This window comes from Sander lucioperca, chromosome 4 (assembly GCF_008315115.2).
Source record: "Sander lucioperca isolate FBNREF2018 chromosome 4, SLUC_FBN_1.2, whole genome shotgun sequence".
In the NCBI taxonomy this organism is placed as follows: domain Eukaryota; kingdom Metazoa; phylum Chordata; class Actinopteri; order Perciformes; family Percidae; genus Sander; species Sander lucioperca.
This window is the reverse complement of record NC_050176.1, coordinates 13,092,958-13,119,323: the sequence shown is the minus strand read 5'-3', so window position 1 is coordinate 13,119,323 and position 26,366 is coordinate 13,092,958. Positions and strand designations below refer to the sequence as shown.

General features: G+C 41.1%; 4 protein-coding genes and 1 long non-coding RNA gene across 5 annotated transcripts; 3 read left to right on the top strand and 2 right to left on the bottom strand.

Moving 5' to 3' along the window:
• The first annotated feature begins 371 nt into the window (after positions 1–371).
• Positions 372–5,428, top strand: LOC116042624 (keratin, type I cytoskeletal 13-like). The gene is made up of 8 exons (XM_031288901.2): positions 372–784; positions 1,364–1,446; positions 1,556–1,712; positions 3,194–3,355; positions 3,490–3,615; positions 4,779–4,999; positions 5,144–5,154; positions 5,280–5,428. The coding sequence occupies exons 1-8, from the start codon at positions 446–448 to the stop codon at positions 5,375–5,377; spliced, it is 1,197 nt and encodes a 398-aa protein (XP_031144761.1). The 5' UTR covers positions 372–445; the 3' UTR covers positions 5,378–5,428.
• Positions 5,429–8,136: 2,708 nt separating this feature from the next.
• Positions 8,137–11,663, bottom strand: LOC116042623 (keratin, type I cytoskeletal 13-like). The gene is made up of 8 exons (XM_031288900.2): positions 11,442–11,663; positions 10,593–10,675; positions 10,320–10,476; positions 9,647–9,808; positions 9,378–9,503; positions 8,530–8,750; positions 8,375–8,385; positions 8,137–8,259 (listed from the first exon to the last, which is right to left on the bottom strand). Exons 1-8 carry the CDS (start codon positions 11,607–11,609, stop codon positions 8,162–8,164), a joined length of 1,026 nt encoding a protein of 341 aa, XP_031144760.2. The 5' UTR covers positions 11,610–11,663; the 3' UTR covers positions 8,137–8,161.
• LOC118494958 lies at positions 11,534–24,604 on the top strand. Its single transcript, XR_004897173.1, has 2 exons — positions 11,534–11,639; positions 24,337–24,604. It is a non-coding gene; the product is annotated as an uncharacterized LOC118494958 (long non-coding RNA).
• On the top strand, positions 14,314–18,243 carry LOC116042625 (keratin, type I cytoskeletal 13-like). Its single transcript, XM_031288902.2, has 8 exons — positions 14,314–14,782; positions 15,303–15,385; positions 15,522–15,678; positions 15,797–15,958; positions 16,102–16,227; positions 16,930–17,150; positions 17,295–17,305; positions 18,146–18,243. Exons 1-8 carry the CDS (start codon positions 14,444–14,446, stop codon positions 18,241–18,243), a joined length of 1,197 nt encoding a protein of 398 aa, XP_031144762.1. The 5' UTR covers positions 14,314–14,443.
• On the bottom strand, positions 22,284–24,697 carry LOC116042622 (keratin, type I cytoskeletal 13-like). The gene is made up of 7 exons (XM_031288899.2): positions 24,136–24,697; positions 23,777–23,859; positions 23,486–23,642; positions 23,199–23,360; positions 22,947–23,072; positions 22,612–22,829; positions 22,284–22,497 (listed from the first exon to the last, which is right to left on the bottom strand). Exons 1-7 carry the CDS (start codon positions 24,625–24,627, stop codon positions 22,407–22,409), a joined length of 1,329 nt encoding a protein of 442 aa, XP_031144759.1. The 5' UTR covers positions 24,628–24,697; the 3' UTR covers positions 22,284–22,406.
• Between the last annotated feature and the right edge of the window lie 1,669 nt (positions 24,698–26,366).

Sequence of the window (26,366 nt, the reverse complement as noted above, 5' to 3'; positions counted from 1 at the left end):
CATTTTACAAGGTAGCTACACATAGCAGTTTCTTCTATAGGAACGCATTATTTGATAGTATGTGTCTGTGGCCCTTGCTTTTAAACAACCTAACAAGGAAGGCTGCAATTACAAACTTCCAAAGGTTCAAGATGAACCCTGTATTATTCAAAGGAATGTCCCTTCATTGAGAAACGTTAAAATGTGGAATCACGGGTTCGACCTGAAAAAAAAACAGATGAGCCCCTATCCACCAGTCATCACACCGGTGTTGATGAAGAGATTGCATAGAAGAGGAAGGGGGTAGCCTGTCAGCCGCATTCTTCCCTTTCAACTACCCCTCCTAGCCCTTCCCACTTTGCTACGTGTGGCGGCTATATAACCAAGGAGACCAGGAGATGCTTTCAGCTGCAGATCAACTCCAGTAATCTACCTACCTACTTGATCCAGATCAACACCTTCCAGCATGTCGTTCAGCAGCAGATCCTACGGCCAGAGGACCATGAGTGTTTACGGTGGAGCAGGCGGCCGTGGCACTCGCATCTCCTCATCCCAGCAGAGCTACGGAGCATCCTCTGGAGGCTTCAACCTGTCTGATGGCCTGGACCTCCACGTCGGGGCCAACGAGAAGGCCACCATGCAGAACCTGAACGACCGTCTGGGCTCCTACCTGGAGAAGGTGCACATCCTGGAGAAGGAGAACAACAGATTGGACAAGCAGATCAGAGAGTGGTACCAGAGCAGAACTGTCATCTGCCACGACTACACCAAATACTTCACCATCATCGACGACCTGAAGGACAAAGTGAGAGGAAGTAGACAGATGTGTGTGTGTGTTTCTATGTTTTCTGTTATCTTCCTCTTCTCATCTTTCACTGTGAGTGTGTGGGAAGATATAAGTATATGTTGGTTTGTAATAATTGCAAAAGGATGCAGTGTAGGTTTACTGCAGAGCCCAGCCAATATATCAGGAAGTTGATATAGGCCTAATGAGCCAGTATTTTACAGTTCATCAATTTGCACAGGCTGCAAATGTACGTTTCTTCATTTAAGCATAAAAATAGTTGTATATATATATATATATATATGATTTTAATGATGCACATGTTAATATTTAAGTTTTGTGTCATATTTGCAGTTACATTCCAACTTTGTAAGAACCACATTTTAAGGGATCCTTTCCCAAAAAGCTTAGAAATTGAAATCAACCATTAGATAAATTAATATAGCAGGTATTTGTTTTAGCCCTCAGATATCCGTCACATAAATCTTATATTGGATATGTGGAGCCCATACTGTACTGTTGTGTCAAGTAAAACTGTATGGAATGTGAGGTTATTGTACTTTTTCTGACATGTTTCCCTGTTTTTGTTTTTCTCCTCAGATTCGCATCGCCTCCAGGCTTAATGCCAAGTCAGTCCTGGACATTGACAATGCCAAACTGGCTGCTGATGATTTCAAAATGAAGTGAGTGTATCCCCCTGCCACAATCTTGGATGTTACAAAAGTAAAACCTTACATGCACATCAAAGCTAATCTCAACGACCCACTAAACCCTCCTGTGTTCCCCCATCAGGTATGAGAACGAGCTGGCTATGAGGATGGCTGTGGAGGCGGACATCTCTGGACTGAAGAGGGTGCTGGATGAGATGAACCTGGCCAAAATGGACCTGGAGAGTCAGTATGAGGCCCTGAAAGACGAGCTCATCATGCTCAAGAGGAATCACGAAGAGGTGAGAGTGTATATAGTAGATGTATTTTTACAGATGTAATTTGTTGATGGCAGTTTCACAATCATCAAAACTGATGAGTTTGCATCTGTTGACACCCCTGATACATTCCACCACACAGACCAACACCCACTCCTTGTATGCACAGACCCTGAAAGAGTGTTACTACACTGGTGATTGATTAAATTAATCATGAATAGCTCTAGAGCTAAACACAGCAGCTATTCACTGTAAGACAAGGTTGCGACCATTCTTATTCATTCTTCTTATTTTTTAAAGGACAACTAACATTAATTAACATTTCTGTAAATGTGCCAGTGTTAGCCAGCCGGCTAATTTTCAACTGTATGATTTTAGACACCATACAGACAGCTAGAGCAACAAATAAGCTTTCTCAATAAGCCATGCAGAGCTACAGGAAGCAGCAAGACATTAGCACAGTTACACATCAACAGTATCCCCATTCAGTATAAGAAGCCATGCGAGCATCAAAACACAGCCAGGCAACACAGACCCGAGCCATCTTCTTGCACTGTTCAACCATGCAAAGCAGTAGCAAGCAGTAATAAAAGGATGAACACACATCACTCATGAGGGCGGTCTTAATACAGCACAGGTTAATAAGATGGTAAAATAGTTAAATACAAGTTAATCTTTCATACATATCCAAGGAATGCAGAGCGGGCTATATTTGACACCGGGCAAGACATCAAACATCAAACATGTTAGCAGCAGGTCAGCAGTGATAACAACAATAATATAAAATTACCAGGAGATTAAAAATGTTCACAAGTCTGACTTTCCAAGAGCCAGGCCTTGAGCCTTTGTGTGAAGTTATGATAGGTGGTGCAGTTTCTTGTTTCATTTGGTAGTGTTCCACCTATTAGAGGCTCTAACAGAAAAGCATGATTGACCATTAATCAAACCCTAACCCTCTATTGTGGCCTGAGCTGTTGAGAGTTTGCACACATGGCCTCCGCCTGCCTTACCTCTGATAACACTGAGGAAATCCCATGTTAGGTTAATGCTTTTATAAACAGGTCTGCTGCCTTTTCTCCCTTTCCCCAGCGCTGCCCCTCTTCCCTCTACACACTTCCTTGTATTCTTCTCTCCCTCCATTAGCTCATTGCTGTTTACTGTTTCTCTCTCTCTCTCTCTCTCTCTCTCTCTCTCTCTCTCTCTCTCTCTCTCTCTCTCTCTCTCTCTCTCTCTCTGTCACACACACACACACACACACACACACACACACACACACACACACACACACATACACACACACACACACACACACACACACACACACACACACACACACACCTGTTCTTCATGTTCTTCAAAGATCAAAGAACCAAAAGAAATGCAAAACTATACAAAAAGAAACCATTGGATGCTGTTGTTGTAATAATAACAAAATGATAAATTATTTATTAATTTGTTATGTTATTACACCGGCTGACTGAGGCATTGTCCTTTGTTCCCTACAGGAGTTGGCTCTTCTGAGGAGTCAGATGGGCGGCCAGGTCAATGTGGCCGTGGATGCTTCTCCCTCTACAGACCTGAACCAGGTTATGTCAGAGATCAGGGAACACTACGAGAGTGTGATCGGCAAGAACCGCAAGGAACTTGAGGCGTGGTACCAGAACAAGGTGAGAAGCTACAAATGCTTAGGAAACAGCCACTTCGGCCGCCTTAAATTGATCTTATTTAGCTAGATAGTATGTCAGTAATCTACCATAATTGTTGGGTGAAACAATGAATGTTGTTTCTCTGATCTGCCCAGATTACAGCGGTGGAGCAGGAAGTGTCCACTCATACAGAGTTTCTGGTGACGTCCCGCACAGAGGTTAAGGAACTGAAGAGCGCCCTCCAGAGGCTTCAGATTGAACTGCAGTCCCATTTGAGTATGGTATGTCAACAAACAGTAGGCTATATTAACAATAAAGATTGTTTATCCTATGGATGTGACATGCTACTACACATTTTAACAACACTGTAGATGTTCAAAGAAATAGTTTGACATTTTGGTAAACACACTTATAATCTTCGTTGCTGGGAGATGAGAAGACTGATATCACTCATATCTGTGAAATATTAAGCCAATTTAAAGCCAGCAGCTGGTTAGCTTAGCTTTGCAGTTAGCATGAACACAGTAACTTCCAGGAATCCACAGTGTGTCACCTTTAAACAGACACTAAACAAACAAGATATATACAATTTGTGAGCTTTAAAGATGTTGGGAGGCAGATTTTGTTAGAGACTGAGCCAGGCTAGCTGTTTCACCAATTTCAGTCGTTATGCTAGGCTATAAGCTAACCGGCTCCTTGCTGCAGTTTCATATTTAGTAGACCATGGATGTATAACAAGAACTGGATACAGCGTTGGAGGCGGAGCCCCGTTGTTTCCTGTCAGAGTTGCTCAGTGGGGCATGAAGCCAAAAATATTCAACTTCTGCGTATAAAAGGACCTCAGGAAGAATAGTCCTAAATAAACAAACAAACAAATAAAACCCGGATTAGCTGCGCTTCTTTCGCACTATGGGGCCCATAGAGCAGGCGCATTAGACACCTACCCCGCCGAGCCGTTTTAGCGCTTTGCTAACTTGAATGGGGAATAAATGATTTAAACGTGTGGCTCTTCTAGACTTTTCAAATGTTATTAAACTGAATGGATCAAATTCTGATAAAGAAACGTATCATTTTGCGGGGGGTTTGTGACGCTCAAGAAAATGAATCCACTAATGTACAGATGTCTCTTTCACCATTTAACTCTGGGAAAAAGTATTTTGGACCCCATGGAATCAGGTGACGGACAGAGGAGTTGTAATGCTACTGTTTGGGCGCTCTGTCAAATTGGCTTTAAAGTCCGCTTCACCTCCATGGGGCCTGTAGCAGACATGTTAGTGGATTCACTGTTGTCATATAACTCTGCTAATTCCAAAATTTGCAGAACCACTTGCTGCTAGTTACACACTCACACCAATAAGCCTTGCAGCAGATTTTTACTAGCATTAGGTAACATCTCTGAATTGTAACCACTGACTGCCTAAATTTCTTCCACCAACCACAACAGAAAGCGTCTCTGGAAGGCACCCTGGCAGAGACTCAGGCACGATACGCTGCACAGCTAGCAAGCCTCCAGAACATGGTCACAAGCCTGGAGGCTCAGGTGTCCCAGCTCCACGCCAACATCGCCAGCAACAAACAGGAGTACGACATGCTGCTAGACCTCAAGACCCGGCTGGAGCTGGAGATCGCTGAGTACAGGAGGTTGCTGGATGGGGAGGATGACAGGTGAGACCTGGTGAAGAGAGAGAAACACTGACTGGACAGGGGGATTACAGAGAAATAATATCCACTCCAGCTAAAAACATTTAATAACAATGTGGATATGTTCTAGACTAATGTTTTCTTCTTTCTTTTTCTCTCCATTACCAGTTCAAGACAAGGTGAGCATTCTTTCACATGCATATCATTTGTATTTTTTCCAGTCTTTAAATCTTCCAGTTTTAACTGAGTTTAAGAAAGGTGATGTGATTTGCTCATGATTGTTGCATCTTTTTGTTTCCCTCAGTGGTCAAAAAGGTCATCACAGTGGTGGAGACAGTTGTGGATGGAAGGGTGGTCGAGAGCAGCAAGACCGTTGATACGGACGTGGATGAGATTAAGTGATAAATTGGAAGCAATAACAAAAATCAATAAAGATCATGCAGTTGAATTAAACGTTCTTATGTGTTTATTTTATTGTGTTTTTGTACTGTACAGAAGTACATATCAGATACGGTTGCTAATAGTTTAAACTTACTCATCCATGCATTAATCAAAAAAAATTTTGTTTGTTAGTAAACAACAGGTGCAAACTATGCAATGGTGCACTTCGAGTAAATCTCAACCCTTAAAGGGATATTTCACTTTTGTAGAACTTGTAAAAAATCAGCAGCCTTACCTCAATCTAAAGTCATTTAGAGATAAGCTAGCGACCACTACTGTTCCTGTCGTCCTCTGTCAACACCACCATTCCTCCCAGGTGTCAGGCTTCTCATTCACTTCCATTCATTTTGAGGACTAAGTCTTGATATAATACTTCTGAATTATAAACAAACAATATAGCAATATTATCTGTAATATTTTTTTCTGTAGTCAATCTACTTTACTTTATTAATATTGTAATTATAAGTGTAGGAACTACATTGCACATACTATGTATTATAAATTATATATACCTCAATAATTTCATTAATTCACTTAAAGCACCCTATGACCACTTAGAATAACTTATAATAACTTTATAACAGTGCTTATAATGCATTATAAAAAAGATAGACTATGATATTTTGGTAACGGTTTTTATAAATGTTAAGACACTTTGACATTTAGACTACTGCAACTCCCTCCTGGCTGGTCTGCCTGCAAGTGCCATCCGACCCCTGCAGCTCATTCAGACTGCAGCAGCTACCCAAGTTCTCTCACGCTACACCCCTCCTCCACTCCCTTCACATGGTTAACCTTATACCCCATCTGTTCACTCCGCTCTGCATCAGCCAATCTACTTGCTGCTCTCTCACTGTGAGTGCTAAAGCTGAGAGCAGGAAATATGTCCAAGCAACAACATATCTGAGTCTAAGCATAAAGTATGAGCAGAAGCACAGCAAATTCAAGCGCGAACAGTAGCGATTTGAGTGTGAGAGAAGGCTTTGAGCGAAATTATTACAAAATCTAAACGTGAAATCAATACAAAATCATCTCAAATTGAAAGAACGTGCTCTTGAAAAAAGATAGGAATAAAACTTCATATCCATTGTCCTGGCTCCTAAATGGTGGCGGCAGGCTAAAAACACATCTCTTCCGACTGCACCTTAGCTAAGGAAATGATGCTATTAAAAAACATTGCATTTACATGTTGCACTTATATGTGGCTCTATGTAGTTTGGCTTATTTAAAGTTAAAGGACAATTCCGGCGCAAAACGAACCTAGGGGTTATTAACAGATGTGTACCCACTCTGTTGCTCTCTGGGACATGTTTTCATGCTAATCAAATGTGTTTGTAGCTTGAAGGACGCTAGCGCGGACCGCTGATTAGCTTACAACACTAGTATTCTGGGCACAGGGAAAGTAAAAACAAATCACTATTTTGTACCAATAAAAAGGCTCAAAATATCACCAAACTTCAACGGTAGCATAATGAGGGTCCCTAAATGTTAACTGAAGCATTGAGAACATTGAGACAGTTAATTTAAAAGATACATTATAAAGGCACTCGCGTTCATGTTTACATGCCGCCGCCGTCTTGAAAACCAGTCATGACTTACAGCTGGCGATTCAAACTAAAATCAAAAACTTATTGGAAGTCGCTTTGGATAAAAGCGTCAGCTAAATGAAATGTAAACATAAATGCTTCATACACTTTTGATTTCAAAATCACCACAGTTTCAAGATTGGTGTCACCAGTTCAGTATCCAACCAAATGTGATATATGGTCCCTATCTCCCCTTCTGTTCTTGAGTTATGGTGTTGAATAATGGCCATAAAAATGTGTTTGCATAACATTATGATGTCACAGTGAAGTTGACCTTTGACCTTTTGGATATAAAATTCCATAATTTCATAATTTTATCCTATTAGACATTGTGTGAAATGTCATAATTAGCGTAGTAATACTTGAGTTATGGCCAAAAACATGTTTTGTGACCATTGACTTCCAAAGTCCAGTCAGTTCATTCTTGAGTCCAAGTGCACATTTGTGCCAGAGGTGAAGGCGTTCCCAATATACCATGTTCAGGACAATGGGAGAGACATGAGCTAACAGTGAAAATGACCTCAATAATTCCCTCCAAGGGTTCGATAAAAATGGGACTGACAGATACGTACAGACGGACATACGGACAACAAGAAAACAAAGCCTCTGGCCAGTCGGTTGTCGCCGACGAAAAAGCATAAAAATCTCTGCACCTCAGGGATGTGGAGATGTTGAATATGACATAAAAGGTATATTATGATGTGGTATACGTTGCCTGCAGAGGTGGGTAAGTAGTGTACAAAGCGTTAACTAGAGATTATTTGCTATACAATCTGGTTTGTTGTGCTGTGATATGGAACTAAACGGTGGGCTAAATGTGAGGTAAAACAATGAGCTAAAAAAAAGGCAAAACGAAAACTGCCCCTTAAAGATGCAGAATTGTGTAATAACTCTTTCAGGATTTGTTGGTTTAACATCTTTCTTACAACATGTATTTATTCATTGTTAACATAAAAACATTGATTAATACAGCTTTCACATTACATGGATGAGTAACTTTAAGGTATAGCAACCATGTCAGTACTTATTACAGTGCATTCATTGTTCATCAGTTATGGACAAAAATAGAAATGTCGAATATCCTTTTCATTATTTAACACACAGGTACGTTTATTCAATTGCATGATCTGTACAGATTTTTGCTATTGCTTCCAATTTATCACTTAATCTCTTCCACGTCCACATCAACGGTCTTGCTGCTCTCCACCACCTTTCCGTTCACAACTGTCTCCACCACTGTGGTGATCTTCGTGACCACTGAGGAACAGAAAAGACAATGATAAGCAAATCACATCACATTTCTTAAACTCAGTTAAAACTGAAGCATTTTAATGATAAAATACAAACGATATGCATGTGAAAGAATGCTCACCTTGTCTTGAACTGGTATTGGACAGAAAAAGAAAGAAGAAAACATTAGTCCACAACACATCCACATTGTCATTAAATGTTTTTAGCTGGAGTGGATATTATTTCTCTGTAATCCCCCTGTCCAGTCAGTGTTTCTCTCTCTTCACCAGGTCTCACCTGTCATCCTCCCCATCCAGCAACCTCCTGTACTCAGCGATCTCCAGCTCCAGCCGGGTCTTGAGGTCTAGCAGCATGTCGTACTCCAGCTTGTTGCTGGCGATGTTGGCGTGGAGCTGGGACACCCGAGTCTCCAGGCTTGTGACCATGTTCTGGAGGCTTGCTAGCTGTGCAGCATATCGCGTCTGAGTCTCTGCCAGGGTGCCCTCCAGAGACGCTTTCTGTTGTGGTCAGAGGAAGAAGTTAGGCAAATAGGCAGACAGTGATTAAAATTCAGAGAAGTTACTTGATAGTGGTAAATATTTGCTGCAATGCTTGTTGGCGCGAGTGTGTAACTAGCATCATGTGGTTCTGCACATTTCGAAATATAACCCTAATTCGCTTTCTTGCCGAGTTAGATGAGAAGATTGAAGCCAATCACATGTCAGCTAGACATGAAACTGCAGTCAGTTAGTTTACAGCTTAGCATAAGGAATATAATCTGTGAAACAGCTAGCCTGGCTCAGACTAAAGGTAACAAAATCTGCCTACCGGCATCTTTCAAACTCAAAGATGTATGTATTCATAATATGTTGTTTGTTTAGTGCCAGTGGAAAAGCAACACATTGCAGATTCCTGGAAGTTATTGGATTTATGCTAACTGTGAAGCTAAGCTAACCTGGTGCTGGCTGTAGTTTCATATTTAACAGATATGAGACAACAAAGAATATCAGTGTGTTTCCCAAAATGTCAAACTATTTCTTTAAACATCTACAACAACATCTGTTGTTGATATGTAAAGTACCATCATGGTGTCACATCCAAAGGTAATTCATCTTTTTTGTTAATATACTGTTTTTTTGACATACCATGCTCAAATGGGACTGCAGTTCAATCTGAAGCATCTGGAATGCGCTCTTCAGGTCCTTAACCTCTGTGCTGAACGTCACCAGAAACTCTGTATGAGTGTTCACTTCCTGCTCCACCACTGTAATCTGGGCAGATCAGAGAAACAATATTCATAGTTTTACCCAACAATTTTAGAAGATAACTGACATAATGTCAGCTTAATAAGCCTAATGTAACTATATTGAAGGTCTCCAAAGTGGCTGTATCCTAAGCATTTGTAGCTTCTCACCTTGTTCTGGTACCACGCCTCGAGTTCCTTGCGGTTCTTACCGATCACACTCTCGTAGTGTTCCCTGATCTCTGACATAACCTGGATCAGGTCTGTAGAGGGAGAGGCATCCACGGCCACATTGACCTGGCCACCCATCTGACTCATTAGAAGAGCCAACTCCTGTAGGGAACAAAGGACAATGCCTCAGTCAGCCGGTGTAATAACTTAAAATTTTAATTTTAATTGTAATAATTTTGTGTGTGTGTGTGTGTGTGTGTGTGTGTGTGTGTGTGTGTGTGTGTGTGTGTGTGTGTCTATGTGTGTAGCAGAGACAAACAGTAGCAATGAGCTAATGGAGGGAAATAAGAATACAACAAGGAAGTGTGTAGAGGGAAGAGGGGCAATACTGGGGAAAGGGTGAAAAGGCGGCAGACCTGTTATGCAAACCATAAAAGGATTAACCTAACATGGGAATTCCTCAGTGTTATCAGGCAGAGGCTGTGTTTTCAGGCTAGAGTTTATTGCGGTTTCAGGTTCTGTGCATTCAAGGAGTGGGTATTGTTCTGCGTTGAAGAATGTATCAGGGGTGTCGACAGATGCATACTCAACCATTCTGATGATTGTGAAACTGCCATCAACAAATTGGGCCAAATGGGTACACACCACTATTCCCTGAATTATTCATTCTCACCTCTTCGTGATTCCTCTTGAGCATGATGAGCTCTTCCTTCATGGTCTCATACTGACTCTCCAGGTCCATTTTGGCCAGGTTCATCTCATCCAGCACCCTCTTCAGTCCAGAGATGTCCGCCTCCACAGCCATCCTCATGGCCAGCTCGTTCTCATACCTGAGGGGGGAACACAGGAGGGTTTAGTTGGTCATTAAGATTAGCTTTGATGTGCATATGTTAAGTTTCATTTATTGTATGTTGCATCGTAGTGTGGGGCAGGGGGATACACTCACTTCATTTTTAAATCACCAGCAGCCATTTTTGCATTGTCAATGTCCAGAACTGTCTTGGCATTAAGCTTAGAGGCGATACAAATCTGAGGAGGAAACAAAAACAGGGAAACAAGTGAGAAAAAGCACAATCGAGCTCATGTTCCATACTGTTTTACATTACACTACATACAGTATGGGGTCCACATACCCACCAATGTGGGATTAATGAGAGTATCTGAGAGTTAAAACAAATACCTGCTATACTGATTTATTTAATGGTTGTTTTCAATTTATACACTTTTTAGGAAAGGATCCTTTAAAATGTGGTTCTCAAATAGGTGGAATATAACGGTTTATATCAAACAAAACTTAAATATTAACATTTACGTGAATACAATAATATATACAACCTTTTTCAAGCTTAAATGAAGAAAAAGTACATTTGCAGCCTGTGCAAAATGTATGTACAGTACTGTAAAATATTGGCTCATAGTATCAACTTCAGATACATCAGCTGGGCTCTACAGTAAACCTACACTGCATCCTTTTGCAATTATCACTGTAACACTGAACACTGTCAGCAGGATGTGACACACATTTGGAATAAATCTGGTATGAAAATGTCAACTGTACTGTTTTCTGTTTGTGTCATGTGCTTCCTGATGAGATGGCATACTTCTACAGAACGTCAATGATGGGTTTCCTGGCTCTCTAACTCAAATGTCTGTCGTAACCCCACATACAGTATACATACCAACAGATACTTACCTCTCCCAACACACTCAAAGTGAAAGATGAGAAGAGGAAGATGAGAAGAGGAAGATAACAGAAAACATAGAAACACACACACATCTGTCTACTTCCTCTCACCTTGTCCTTCAGGTCGTCGATGATGGCGAAGTATTTGGTGTAGTCGTGGCAGATGACAGTTCTGCTCTGGTACCACTCTCTGATCTGCTTTTCCAATCTGTTGTTCTCCTGCTCCAGGATGTGCACCTTCTCCAGGTAGGAGCCCAGACGGTCGTTCAGGTTCTGCATGGTGGCCTTCTCGTTGGCCCCGACGTGGAGGTCCAGGCCATCAGACAGATTGAAGCCTCCAGAGGATGCTCCGTAGCTCTGCTGGGATGAGGAGATACGGGTGCCACGGCCGCCTGCTCCACCGTAAACACTCATGGTCCTCTGGTCGTAGCTCTGCTGGGATGAGGAGATGCGGATCCCAAGGTCTCCTGCTCCACTGCAGACACTCGTGGTCTTCTGGTCGTAGCATATGTTGCCGAACGTCATGTTGGAAGGTGTTGATCTGGATCAGGTAGGTAGGTAGATTACTGGAGTTGATCTGCAGTTGACTCCTGGTCTCCTTAGTTATATAGCTGCCAGACGCAGCAAAGTGGGAAGGGCTAGGAGGGGTAGTTGAAAGGGAAGAATGTGGCTGACAGGTTACCCCCTTACTCTTTTATGCAATCCCTTCATTAGCACGGGTGTGGTGACTGGTGGGTAGGGGTGGATCCGCTTTTTTCAGGTGGAACACGTGATTCCACATTTCAACTTTTTTCAATGAATGGACATTTCTTGATTACTCCTCGGTTCATCTTGAACCTTTGGAAGTTTGTAATTGGAGCCTTCCTCGTTAGGTTTTTTGAAAGCAAGTTCAGAGGCACAGACACATATATTTTCAAATACTGTGTTCTTACTGCCAAAGTTGTTTTTGTCACATAAGCGTCTAGGCCAGATGTTCAACATTGTGATAATTAAGATTAATACAATATAACTGTCTTCATGAAAAAAAAGTATTTTATTCAAGTGTTATATACCTTGTATTATATGGCCGACTTACAAGAAGCCACTTACATTCGGAAAAAGAAAAGAAAAAGGAATGTATGCAGCATGGTACTGTATTTGTATCATTATGTCAAAAGATATCAGATATAAACCTAAATTAATCACACAGTGCTTTCATGCTGTGATGGTAAGCTTTGAACAAAAACTGAGCAAAGATCATGTTATGAATGAACAGTAGACTATTTCATTGTCAACATCATACAAATCACACAGGTGACACTTTCTGTCCTTTCAATTGCAAACATTGTAAATAACACAGTATTCTCAATTTTAAATTACAGAGAAATCATGATGAAATATGATTTTGTATGACAATATCTTCATGTAAGCAACCTGGGAAATATGTTAACATACTGCTTAAATATATTTGCTTACTTCTACTTCACTTCATTCATTTGATAAATTAAGTTACTTTGCAGATTCATTATTAATATAAAATATAAATCAACTAATGCATTATAATGTAATATTATAGATTAAGCTATCCAGCAGCATATAAAGTAGCTGAAATTAGCTCCACATTTAAAATCTGAAGCATTAAAGGGATGTACACATTAATGAATTCATAATTATAATCCAGTAATATGATTCTAAAGGGGCCATACTGCATAATAAGTACTTTAACTTTTTGTTCGTTAAGTAGCCTATATTTTGATGCCAATACTAATTTCCCTTAGGTAACACTTTGAATGCATGACTTTTACTTGTCTTTTACTTTTAGTGTTTTTACACTGGGGTATTTCTACTTAGATCTTATTACTTCTTCCGCCACTGAAATTTAGGATTGCATCGCAGAGGGTGTAACACTGAGATTGAATAAATACAACAGAAATTTAGTTTTCTTTAGAAAGTTTCCCCCACTGAGTAGGACAAGCCTGACAAGTTACTTTTTTTCACTGGTGAAACTGCACTCACACCACCGTCACAGACCTTTGGTTTGTCTCCAAACCATGCCACTATCAGGACATTATGTTAAATTAGGACACAAATAAGTCAAACAGGACAAAATATGAGACAGCAAACAGTCCGAAATATGATTGCCCCCCCTGGTGCAAATCAAATTGTGTGTAAGATTTGCCCTAGATCATTTTCCATGATAATTTGGGAACTTAGCTCAATTTCTGACATGGACTTTTGGAGAGTTTCTGTTCTGACTGCCACCTCCTTGTTCAGCGTACCTGACTGCAGTGGACATGGGAGACTTATAGAAGTTGGTCTTAATTATTACAGATTGTTTCCAACATTTCCAAATGTTACAATAGATTTAATGAAGACGTGACGGTGGTGTGAGTGCAGTTTCACCAGTGAAACAAGTTTAGGTTTTCAGTAACTCGTCAGGCTTGTCCTACTATTTAGTGGGGGAAACTATCCAAATCTCAGTGTAATACCATCTATGATGCAATCCCAAATTGCAGTGGTGGAAGAAGTATTCAGATATTTCACTTAATTAAAGTAGAAATGCCACAGTGTAAAATACTCTGTTATAAGTAAAAGTCATGGATTGAAAATGTTACCGAAGTAAAATAATAAAAATATTGGCATGAAATTATACTTAAAGTACAAAAACTACTCATTATGCACAATGAATATTTTACAAGATTATAAACACAAAGCAGCTTCTTCTATACGAATGCATTATTTAAAAGTATATGTGTCTGTTCCTGTAAACTTGCTTTCAAGCAACCTAACAAGGAAGGCTACAAACTTCCAAAGGTTCATGATGAACCGAGGAGTATTGAAAGGAATGTCCTTTCTTTGAGAAAAGTTGAAATGTGGAATATCGGGTTCCACCTGAAAAAAGGCAGATGAACCCCTACCCACCAGTATCGACACCTGTACTTATGAAGAGATTGCATGGAAGAGGAAGGGGGTAGCCTGTCAGCCGCATTCTTCCCTTTCAACTACCCCTCCTAGCCCTTCCCACTTTGCTGCGTGTGGCAGCTATATAACCAAGGAGACCAAGAGATGCTTTCAACTGCAGATCAACTCCAGTAATCTACCTACCTACCTGATCCAGATCAACACCTTCCAGCATGTCGATCAGCAGCAGATCCTACGGCCAGAGGACCATGAGTGTTTACGGTGGAGCAGGCGGCCGTGGCACTCGCATCTCCTCATCCCAGCAGAGCTACAGAGCATCCTCTGGAGGCTTCAACGGGTATGATGGCCTGGACCTCCACGTCGGGGCCAACGAGAAGGCCACCATGCAGAACCTGAACGACCGTCTGGGCTCCTACCTGGAGAAGGTGCACATCCTGGAGAAGGAGAACAACAGATTGGACAAGCAGATCAGAGAGTGGTACCAGAGCAGAACTGTCATCTGCCACGACTACACCAAATACTTCGCCATCATCGACGACCTGAAGGACAAGGTGAGAGGAAGTAGACAGATTTGTGTGTGTGTGTTTCTGTGTTTTCTGTTATCTTCCTCTTCTCATCTTTCACTGTGAGTGTGTGGTGGGGGTTAGGTATCTGTTGGTATGTATACTGTATGTGGGGTTACGACAGTTAGAGAGCCAGGAAACCCATCATTGGCATAGCGTAGAAGTAGGCCATCTTATCAGCAAGCACATAACAGAACACAGTACAGTTGACATTTTAATACCAGATTCATTCCAACGGTGCGTCACATCCTTATTTAAATAGTTATATATATGACTTTTTGATGCACGATACAATTTAAGTTTTGTGTCGTATGTACTATTATCATCCAAATCTTTGAGAACCACATTTTTAAAGGATCCTTTCCCAAAAATAGTAGAAATTGAATAACAACCATTTATCTAAATCAGTATAGCAGGCATTTGTTTTTATTTTAGATAATGGTTGGTAAAACTGTATTAAACATGGTTTGGTTGTAAATTTTCTGTCTTGTTTGGTTTACCTCCTCAGATTTGTATCGCCTCTAAGCTTAATGCCAAGACAGTCCTGGGCATTGACAATGCAAAACTGGCTGCTGATGATTTCCAAATGAAGTGAGTGTATCCCCCTGCCCCACAATACGATGCTACATAAGTGAAACTTTACATGCACATCGAAGCGTTAACTCATGACTCACTGACAACTTCTAATCTCAACGACCCAATAAACCCTCCTGTGTGCCTCCCTCAGGTATGAAAACGAGCTGGCCATGAGAATGGCTGTGGAGGCGGACATCTCTGGACTGAAGAGGATGTTTGATGAGATGAACCTGGCCAAAATGGACCTGGAGAATGAGTGTGAGACCCTGAATGAAGAGCTCATCATGCTAAAGAGGAATCACGAAGAGGTGATTGTGTTTAGATGAGGAAGTAGTGGTGCACCCATTGCAATTAACCCAAAGTTTGTTGATGGTATTTTAAGTTATTACACCGGCTGACTGAGGCATTGTCCTTTGTCCCCTACAGGAGTTGGCTCTTCTAATGAGTCAGATGGGTGGCCAGGTCAATGTGGCCGTGGATGCCTCTCCCTCTACAGACCTGAACCAGGTTATGTCAGAGATCAGGGAACACTACGAGAGTGTGATCGGCAAGAACCGCAAGGAACTTGAGGCATGGTACCAGAACAAGGTGAGAAGCTACAAATGCTAAGGATACAGCCACTTTGGAGACCTTCAATATAGTTACATCGAGCTTATTTGGCTTGACAGTATGTCAGTTATGTACTGTAATTGTGGGTTAAACTACGAATATTGTTTCTCTGATCTGCCCAGATTACAGTGGTGGAGCAGGAAGTGAACACACACACAGAGATTCTGGTGACGTTCAGCACAGAGGTTAAGGACCTGAAGAGCGCATTCCAGAGGCTTCAGATTGAACTGCAGTCCAATTTGAGCATGGTATGTCAAAAAAAACAGTATAGACCCTTTGCACGTGATGTCACGCTCTACTTGCGCAAATTATGAACGCCATGACGGACATGGACACACACATTAATTGACATTAACAATAAAGATTGATAATCTTTTGGATGTGAAACCGTGATGGTACTTTACATATTAACAACACTGTAACGTTAGTTAGAAATAGTTTGACATTTTGGGAAACACGCTGATATTCTTTGTTGTCTCATATCTGTTAAATGAAGCTACGAAGCTACAGCCAGCAGCCTGTTAGCTTAGCTTCACAGTTAGCAAAAAAACTAACTTCCAGGAATCCACAACTTGCAATGCCACCAAACAAAGACGATAATATGAATATGTACATTTTTGGGCTTTGAAGATGCTAGTTGGCAGATTTTGTTACCTTTAGACTGAGCCAGGCTAGCTGTGTCACCGATTCCATTCCTTATGCTAAGCTATAAGCTAACCAGCTGCAGATTCATATCTAGCTGACATGTGAGTGGCTTCAAGCTTGTCATCTAACTCTGCAAGAAAACAAATAAGGGTAATTCCGAAGTGTGCAGAACCACATGATGCTAGTAACACACTCAAGCCAACATTTGTTTTATATTTTCAACATTGTTACCAGCATCAAGTAACTTCTCTGAATTTTAATCACTGTCTGCCTATTTGCCTAACTTCTTCCTCTGACCACAACAGAAAGCGTCTCTGGAGGGCACCCTGGCAGAGACTCAGACGCGATACGCTGCACAGCTAGCAAGCCTCCAGAACATGGTCACAAGCCTGGAGACTCGGGTGTCCCAGCTCCACGCCAACATCGCCAGCAACAAGCTGGAGTACGACATGCTGCTAGACCTCAAGACCCGGCTGGAGCTGGAGATCGCTGAGTACAGGAGGTTGCTGGATGGGGAGGATGACAGGTGAGACCTGGTGAAGAGAGAGAAACACTGACTGGACAGGGGGATTACAGAGAAATAATATCCACTCCAGCTAAAAACATTTAATGACAATGTGGATATGTTCTAGACTAATGTTTTCTTCTTTCTTTTTCTGTCCATTACCAGTTCAAGACAAGGTGAGCATTCTTTCACATGCATATCATTTGTATTTTTTTCAGTAAAATGTTTAAAGTGCCCATATTATGAAAAAAATCACTTTTTCTGGGATTTAGGGTGTTCTTTTGTGTCTCTGGTGCTTCCACACACATACAAACTTTGAAAAAAATCCTTCCATGCTGTTTAGAGTGAGATACAGTTTCTGAATGTGTCCTGCCTTCAGTCTCTGGGTGAGCTGTTCAAAATCGACACGGCTTGTGACGTCACAAGCCGAAACGAGCAGGCTAACCGCAACCATTAGCTCGTAGCGTTAGCATGCTAACGCTAATGCTAACGCTAGCATGCTAACGCTAGCATGCTACCTCGTTCTCAATAGCAAAGCACTGCTACAACACACACAAGTTCACCATAATCTACAAAAGAACTACTTACATGTGCGCCCTCATTTAGAAGTCTCCCAGCTAATCCTGCCTTGTAACTGACCAAAGTTGTAGAAACAGCCTTTCTTTTACTGTCTATGGAGCTAGCTAGCTGACATGATCTACATCTGAGCTACTGGGCATGTGCAGTGCAGTCAGAGATAGTACAGAAGAAGAAGAAGAAGAAGAAAAGAGGTCTCACTCTGTAGCTAAAACAGAGACCAGGTGAAAAGAGGATCTGCAGCAGTGAGAGAGAGCGGTGCAGTACAACAAAAATATGGTGTTTTTTGAAAATTAAACCATGTAAACCTATTCTGGTACAACCTTAAAATACAATATGAACCTGAAAATGAGCATAATATGGCTGCTTTAAGTTTTAGCTGGATTTAAAAAATGTAATGTGATATGCTCATTATTGTTGCATCTTTTTGTTTCCCTCAGTGGTCACAAAGGTTATCACAGTGGTGGAGACAGTTGTGGATGGAAGGGTGGTCGAGAGCAGCAAGACCGTTGATGTGGACGTTGATGAGATTAAGTGATAAATTGGAATAACAAAAATCAATAAAGATCATGCAGTTGAATTAAACATTCTTGTGTCTTTTTATTAGGGCTGTCAATCGATTAAAAAATGTAATCTAATTAATTACATACTCTGTGATTAATTAATCGAAATTAATCGCATACATAATTAACGGTGCCTGAACCGATACTTTTTAACAAAGTAAAAAAAGAAAAGAAAAAAAAAAGGGTACTAAACAACAGTCAGTGACATTAAAGAACGGCTTGTTTATTGCTAAGGCCATATGGTCAAAATTAAATGATTTAATAATAATGTATAACAATAACTTATTTCACTAGTAAATTGCTGTTGAACGACAAAAACAACCACCAGATGGGAAAAGGACATTTACAATAACTTCAAATGCACCACGAGGCTGTAGTTTACCAGTTTCATTGAATGCACCGTCTGTGTTGTTTCTCCAACGGCAGCTGCAGATTGTTCCATACCAGTGTTGAATCCTCTACAGTAAAACACAGTCAAACTTTACACCATTTAGCATTAGCTGTCAGCATTTTAATTATTATTTATAATAATAATTATTTTAATATAGTGTTAACTAGCTAGTGGTAGGCTAACGTTAGCTGCTGTCGAGTATAGTGTTAACTAGCTAGCGGTAGGCTAACGTTAGCTGCTGTCGAGTATAGTGCTAACTAGCTAGCGGTAGGCTAACGTTAGCTGCTGTCGAGTATAGTGTTAACTAGCGTCACGTGCAGCGGTGTTTGTGTTGCCTGTATCGTCTTCAGAGCACCAGAGAGCAGCTCAGACATATCAGTGACACCAGATTTCGGTAGCCAGGGTTGGCAGGAAGAAGATTTTTACAAGTAAATGTTCCAATTAATGATCTAGGCAGCACATTCTCGTCTCCCTCCTTCATTTTACAGTCGAATGGTGGCTAGAACGGCTCCGGGTCAAACGTCAATATGGAATGGATTAATCTGCGTTATTTTTTTTAACGCGTTATTTTTTCTCAGATTAATTAATCGAAATGAACGCGTTATTTTGACAGCCCTACTTTTTATATTTTATAATGAACAGAATACTCCACATTTCTAAGTACATATTTACGGTGGCCGACAGGGGCAAACGCCCTGCAACTTAAGAAAACACACGCAAATAGACAAAACACAAGCAAATTAAGAAAACAACTTCATTAATTTGACAACACATGTGCAGCATTCAGCTAATTAATGAAGTTGTTTTTCTTTTTGCATCGCTTCTTTTTTCGGGGTTTGCGTGCTTTTCTTTTTGCATCGTTTTTTATTTGCAGTGCGTTTATGTATTTGGTTGTGTTGTGTGTATTTGCAGTGCGTTTGCTGAATGCTGCGCATGTGTTGTCAAATTAATGAAGTTGTTTTCTTAATTTGCTTGTGTTTTGTCTATTTGCGTGTGTTTTCTTAAGTTGCAGGGCGTTTGCCCCTGTCAGCCACCGTAGATATTAGATACAGATGCTAATAATTAAAACATACTCCTTCATGTATTCATAAAGCATCATAAATGTGTTTTGTTTTTATGTTAACAATGAATCAAATACATGTGACAAAGGTGTCGCTTGTATTTCCAAACAACAGAGTTAATACCCAAATCTGTAATTCGAATCTTTAAGGGGCTATTTTTTAGCCTTGTTTAGCTCATTGTTTCACAGCACATTTCGCCTACTGGATGGTTTAATTTCACAGCTCTCAAAAAACAAGTTTTAATAGCAAACAAGCTCTAATAAACCCTCTATACACCTATCCAGCACCAAACAGCAGTCAAATTTACAACAGCACAAGATTAGCCACGAGCTGTTTAAAGTGCCCATATTATGAAAAAATCACTTTTTCTGGGATTTGGGGTGTTATGTTGTGTCTCTGGTGCTTCCACACACATACAAACTTTGAAATAAATCCATCCATGCTGTTTTGAGTGAGATACGGTTTCTGAATGTGTGCTGCCTTCAGTCTCTGGGTGAGCTGTTCAAAATCGGTACGGCTTGTGACGTCACAAGCCGAAACGAGCAGGCTAACCGCAACCATTAGCTCGTAGCGTTAGCATGCTAACGCTAATGCTAACGCTAGCATGCTACCTCATTCTCAATAGCAAAGCACTGCTACAACACACACAAGTTCACCATAATCTACAAAAGAACTACTTCCATGTGCGCCCTCATTTAGAAGCTAATCCTGCCTTGTAACTGACCGAAGTTGTAGAAACAGCCTTTCTTTTACTGTCTATGGAGCTAGCTAGCTGACATGATCTGCATCTGGGCTACTGGGCATGTGCGAGTGCAATCAAAGATAGTACAGAAGAAGAAGAAGAAAAGAGGTCTCACTCTGTAGCTAAAACAGAGACCAGCTGAAAAGAGGAGCTGCAGCAGTGAGAGAGAGCGGTGCAGTACAACAAAAAGATGGTGTTTTTTGAAAATTAAACCATGTAAACCTATTCTGGTACAACCTTAAAATACAATTATGAACCTGAAAATGAGCATAATATGGCTGCTTTAAGAACATCTGGCCAAGGATTTCTTTAAGGTTGGTGAAGACCAAACCAGACCTATAGGCCAATTATTAGTGGACTTACTTCATAATAAAAATATATTTGAACTAGAAATCTTGCAATGGGATCACTCGTGTTGCAATGCCAAATCGGGTCAGGGGTGCATAGTTTTTTTTTGGGGGGGGGGGGGGGGGGCTTCCTTACTTCACGCCCCCCTACTCCGGGCGCTTGGACCACACACATTTTCGAACTCAAACATTTTGTTCTCGACTGTACACACCTGTAAAGTTTTCTAACTGCATTTTGCACTGTTGCAAAATCTGGCCTCAGACAAATTAACACTTGGTAATGTATATTCAAAATAGCCTCACTGTGTGTGTGTGTGTGTGTGTGTGTGTGTGTGTGTGTGTGTGTTTGTGTGCGCTGATCGAAGCAAGGGCACTGGAAGTAGTGGGGTAGAAAGTAGGGAAGGGTCCCCCTAATTTACGCTCCTGGCCCGATTTGTTGATTTGGCTGGTGTGATCCCATCGCAAGAAGAAGTTATATCAGGAATTTTTAAACCGTTAATGTTAAAAAAATAATTCTAGAACCTAGAAAAGCAAAACTTTCATTGGAATAGTTGTGCACCATTTGTTTTCAATTTCATAAAATACTGTACGTAAATGCTCTGCCCCCTTGTTGCCAAACATTGGTTGATGCAGCTTTAATCTGTGTAATGAGGGACTGGGACCCAGCATGCATTGGGTAAAAGTGAATCAAACTCCTTTGAGTTGTAAAGTCCAGTCTAACACCAAGAGAGTTGACTTCATGCGTACATCCAAATGTGCACGAAGACTTCTGAAGGAAGGAGATTCAAACCCAGGACTCTATTGTGAGGCATTAAGGCTACATTGTACATTGTATATATTGGCACTCCTAATAGTGTGTTTTCAAATGGTTTTAAATCTGGATTTATCGGAGCATGCATGCTGTCTACTTCAGACCTGTATGACTGTACGCCTGTATTGCTGAACACTGTGTGGCTTCTGAGACTTAGGCTGCGTCTCGTTTCTCTATCTTACCCCTACCCCTTACCCCTAGCCCTTGGTTTGCGCGCTTCCGTGAGAGTAAGTGCTGTCCCAATACTCATTTTGGTCGACGGGTAGGGCTAAGGGGAAGGGCTATATTAAGTCCTGAACTCACTAGTATCTCGGACAAAAATGTTGAACAAAGGAGAAAGAACTACTACTCTTTGCTCATATTTTCCCAACCACCCTAAGGATATTAGCAACTTTATATTCAAAGCCTTATTTGTTCTATTCTTTTACATCCAGCTAATAATGTGGCTCACCCTCAAAGTTTTTCCGATTTTATTCAGCAGGTTTTACACAAATATCTGTCAAAATAATTATATCTCAGACCTACCAAATACCCTAAGCAACTCTTGTCAGGATGAAGATTAACATTTTTGTTTTATAAAACCTATGGTTCATCTCAAAACCATGCCACTATCAGGACATTATTTGGAATTGAAGCACAAATAAGTCAAAACAGGACAAAATGGTAGTCAGCAAACTGGCAGCCTTTTATTACATTCACATGTATATGTGAAGGAAGTATTGGATTCGTTTGTGCTTGTGGTCCTCAGGTGTGGCCCCTTGTGTTGCGTTTGCTGCACGAGACAGATTAGGAAGTGGAGGAGGAAACCACCTTGCCATCCTTCAGTTCCTGTGTGACCACTATCACCTTGCTAGAGGATTTCCCTTGAGGTACGACACTGTGGAGGGGTACAATCACAGTACTTGCATTAAATATCAGGATAATGCTTAATTTTACAGAGTAAGAGTATGAGTTTATCATGAAAGGACAGAATTAATTACAGATAAATTACCTGCCCTCTCCGTCCATCAGCCTCTTGTATTCTGCGATCTCCATCTCCAGCCTTGTCTTGATGTCGAGCAGCATTTTGTATTCTTGGCTCTGGCGTTCCATGTCAGCACGCAGGTGCATCAGTTGTTCTTCCAGGGACGTCACCTGCCTCTGGAGGCCTTGGAGCTGCATGGAATACCGTGACTCTGTCTCAGCTAAAGTGCCTTCCAGGGACGCTTTCTAGAGGAGGATGGAGAAGAGAATATGGATGGAGAAGAGAAGCAGTTAGTTAACTGAAAGAATACTGTGGGTGCATCAAATTCTATGTAAGGTTTGCCCTAGATCATCAGCATTTACCATGCTAAGTTGCGACTGTAGCTCGATCTCCAGGCCTTGCAGGGTGCGTCGGATTTCGTTGATTTCTGACTTTGACGATTGGAGAGTTTCTGTGCTGACTGCCACTTCCTTGTTCAGCGACTCTGACTGCAGTAGACATGGGAGAACATCAGTGTCACGTGTAACATATGTTACATACATAGCAGTCTAAATAGGCAATGACAAATTACTTATTCAATTAATATCATCACGAGGATTTGGGTCCAGTCTTACCTTTATTTGGAACCAATTTTCAAGTTCTTTCTGGTTCTTCTTAGCCACACTCTCATACTGTTCACGCATTTCAGCCATGATGCTGCCCAGGTCTGGCTGTTGTTTTGCATCCACCTCCACGTTGATCTGTCCACTCATCTGAGTTCTCATGGATGCCAATTCCTGGTAAATAAGAGGAGTTTGGTAAAAGGTTTATGTTTGCTGACTTGAGGAAATTTTGTTCTGCATTCGAGACAGCGCATTGAATGCAAATCCACTCAGATGACTGTTATGCGTTTGCTACCCACCTCCTCGTGGTTCTTTTTTAGGTAGATCAGCTCCTCCTTGAGGCCTTCTATCTGCATCTCCAGGTCTGATCTGGCCAGTGTCAGCTCATCCAACAGTCTCTTTAGACCGGCGATATCTGCCTCCACTGATTGACGCATGGCTAGCTCATTCTCATACCTGTAAGGCAGCAAGAGATCAGACATTTGCACCTCAACATTCACACCATGTACACATATTCCATGTATTGCTTCAGAGTAATTTCAGATCTGACTATGTTACAAACACCTTCTGCCTCTCATCCTTATACTTACTTGGTTCTGAAGTCATCTGCTGCCAGTTTTGCATTGTCAATAGACAGATAGATGCCTCCATTGTTACGAGTGGCATCCTGGATCTGTGTGATGACGCAAGGTTTCAGTTATTACATTTCTTTCATCCAATTGCAAAGAGACTATGTAAACATAAAGTATGCTGTGAACAACACTTCACAAAAGCATTGCATATAACACAAGGATAGTAATGGTCTTTACAAAATCATGCATACATATTGCTACTCTGGGTTAGTTAAAGTTCCAATGCATCGTTTCTAACATGTTCATCTGATAGTTACATTTTGGTAAACTACAGAGAGACATGCTTTTGTATCTCATTCAAAAATCATGCGACATACCTTTCCATGCAGGTCAGCAATGGTGGCCTCAAAATGTGAGTAGTCACGGGCAGAGGGGGAGGACTTACTCTCCAGGAACTGGCGGATCTTGAGCTCCAGCTCACTGTTGGCCTTCTCTAGGTTGCGCACCTTCTCCAGGTAGGAGCCCAGACGGTCGTTCAGGTTCTGCATGGTGGCCTTCTCGTTGGCCCCGACGTGGAGGTCCAGGCCATCAGACAGGTTGAAGCCTCCTCCTCCGCCTCCACCTCCAGCCGCTCCCAAGCCAAAAGTAAAACCTCCACCACCACCTCCACCTCCACCTCCTCCCATGCCATAACTGCTACCTAATCTACTGCCATAACCGGCGGAGGAAACAGATATTTTTGCTCCTGAGCCACCTGCACCACCATACACGCTGGAACTATAAGACTTTCGCACCGAGCCTCCAGAGCCACCAAAGCTACCACCTTGGTTGGCACCTCCAAAGGAGGAATAAGACCTGTATGATGTCATTGTGAAGTGAAGACTGCTCAGGAGATCTGCCTTGGAGAGAATAAGATGGACTGAGATGCGTAGCTCTGCCTCCGTCCCCTTTTATCCTGCTGCTGCTACTGCCTCTGGTGCGGAAGGGGGTGTGCAGGACTGAAGGGAGGAGCAATGCCTAAAATGGTTGCTCTGCCCCACCCATTACACACACCATTCAGTTTAATTTTGTGTAATGATCAGAAAGATAAAGAGGGATTCAACTTTTACTGAACTCATTCAAACCTCACAACTACCTGCAAACCTCATACAATGGCTTCAATATTCCATTCATCCTTTTATTCCCATGTGCCATATGAATGTTCATGAAGACAGGGTGTCCATGTGAACCTTTATCTTTTATTTCCTCATACTGCCAACTGCCCACTGTAAAGCAGCCACGCCTGTTATTGTCAGGGTCAAGTTTGTTATTCACTCAAATCTGGCAGATTTTCAACTTCAGGTGATGTGTTTTGATAGAATTTTGTGCCATTAAAATTGAGCACGACTGCCATACCATGCTGGCCAAAGTTATGTTACCAAGGCAACAAGCATTGCAAACACTGTAAAATGGATAAGTATATGATTGATATATTTTTCTACTTGACTTTTCACACATTCTTTGTCCTTTCGCTCTGCGTTATCTTGCATTGAAATCACTTTTTATATATTCATTATTTTGTTAGTCACAGTTTTAGTTATTTTTTAAAATATTAAACCTGACAATTTTATACATTCTCTTTTGTTTCACTCACTTATAGCCTGCAGGGTTGCCAGTAAGAAGCCAGTTTTGTAGGTATGATGTCAGTCCATATATGTCAGTCGATACCTGTCCTTATTTAAACTGCGCAGAGCACTGTTGGAAAGCTCACCACAGATAAGCCTGCATGTTCTTTATTTTTCCTGGCATTGTACTTTGGCCTGTGCATCATGCCAAAACAAGAACAAGCCCTTGCTTGTGTGCTTCTTCCCTTGCTATCACAATTTCTTTCAAGTATTTGCAGGCATTTAAACCTTTCCTTCTAGTTTGATTATAAGAATACTGGATGTATTATTTTGAACATTTTACTTCTGGTTAAATCTAACAAAGAGTTGTTTTACTTCTAACAAACAAATAACTATTGCCGACTGTGCACATCTACAGTCTGAAGTAATACAAACCAGATGTTTCTTTTCACTGCTGCTTTTCATTTTAAGGTTGCAAACTCATCTCATGTGTGTGCTAAACGGCTATAAATAATGTCCAAGATAGAAGAAAGATTGAAAATTGAAGATTGAAACCCCAGTAATATATGAGCGAATATATTTTTCTCTCTCTGGAGATAGCAGTTTCACGCCAACACACCAGCTTCTTGTGTGTGTACACACTGTAATGTATAGCTCTGAACAGCTTAGTTGCACTTCATTAAGGGTTTCACCGCTCCATTCACAGATGCCCACACTCTTTCTTTTTTAGATACATTTTAGTTTGCCTGCAAGTATTCTACAACCACAATTTTACAGCTATGTAAATTTACCGACGCAACACAAAGTGGTGCAATACCAGCAGAACCAAGTGGTGTACACATTGTTAAGTTTGTGCAATCAGACATCCCTGTGATAGAATAACATAAGGGTGTGGCACTGGAAATGTTTAAATAGAGCATATTGTTCCAATGTTCTGGTTGAGTTAGTTTATGTAAAGTTAGTGTTAGGATTAAAAGAGCAATTGTCAATGGCATGTTAATGTG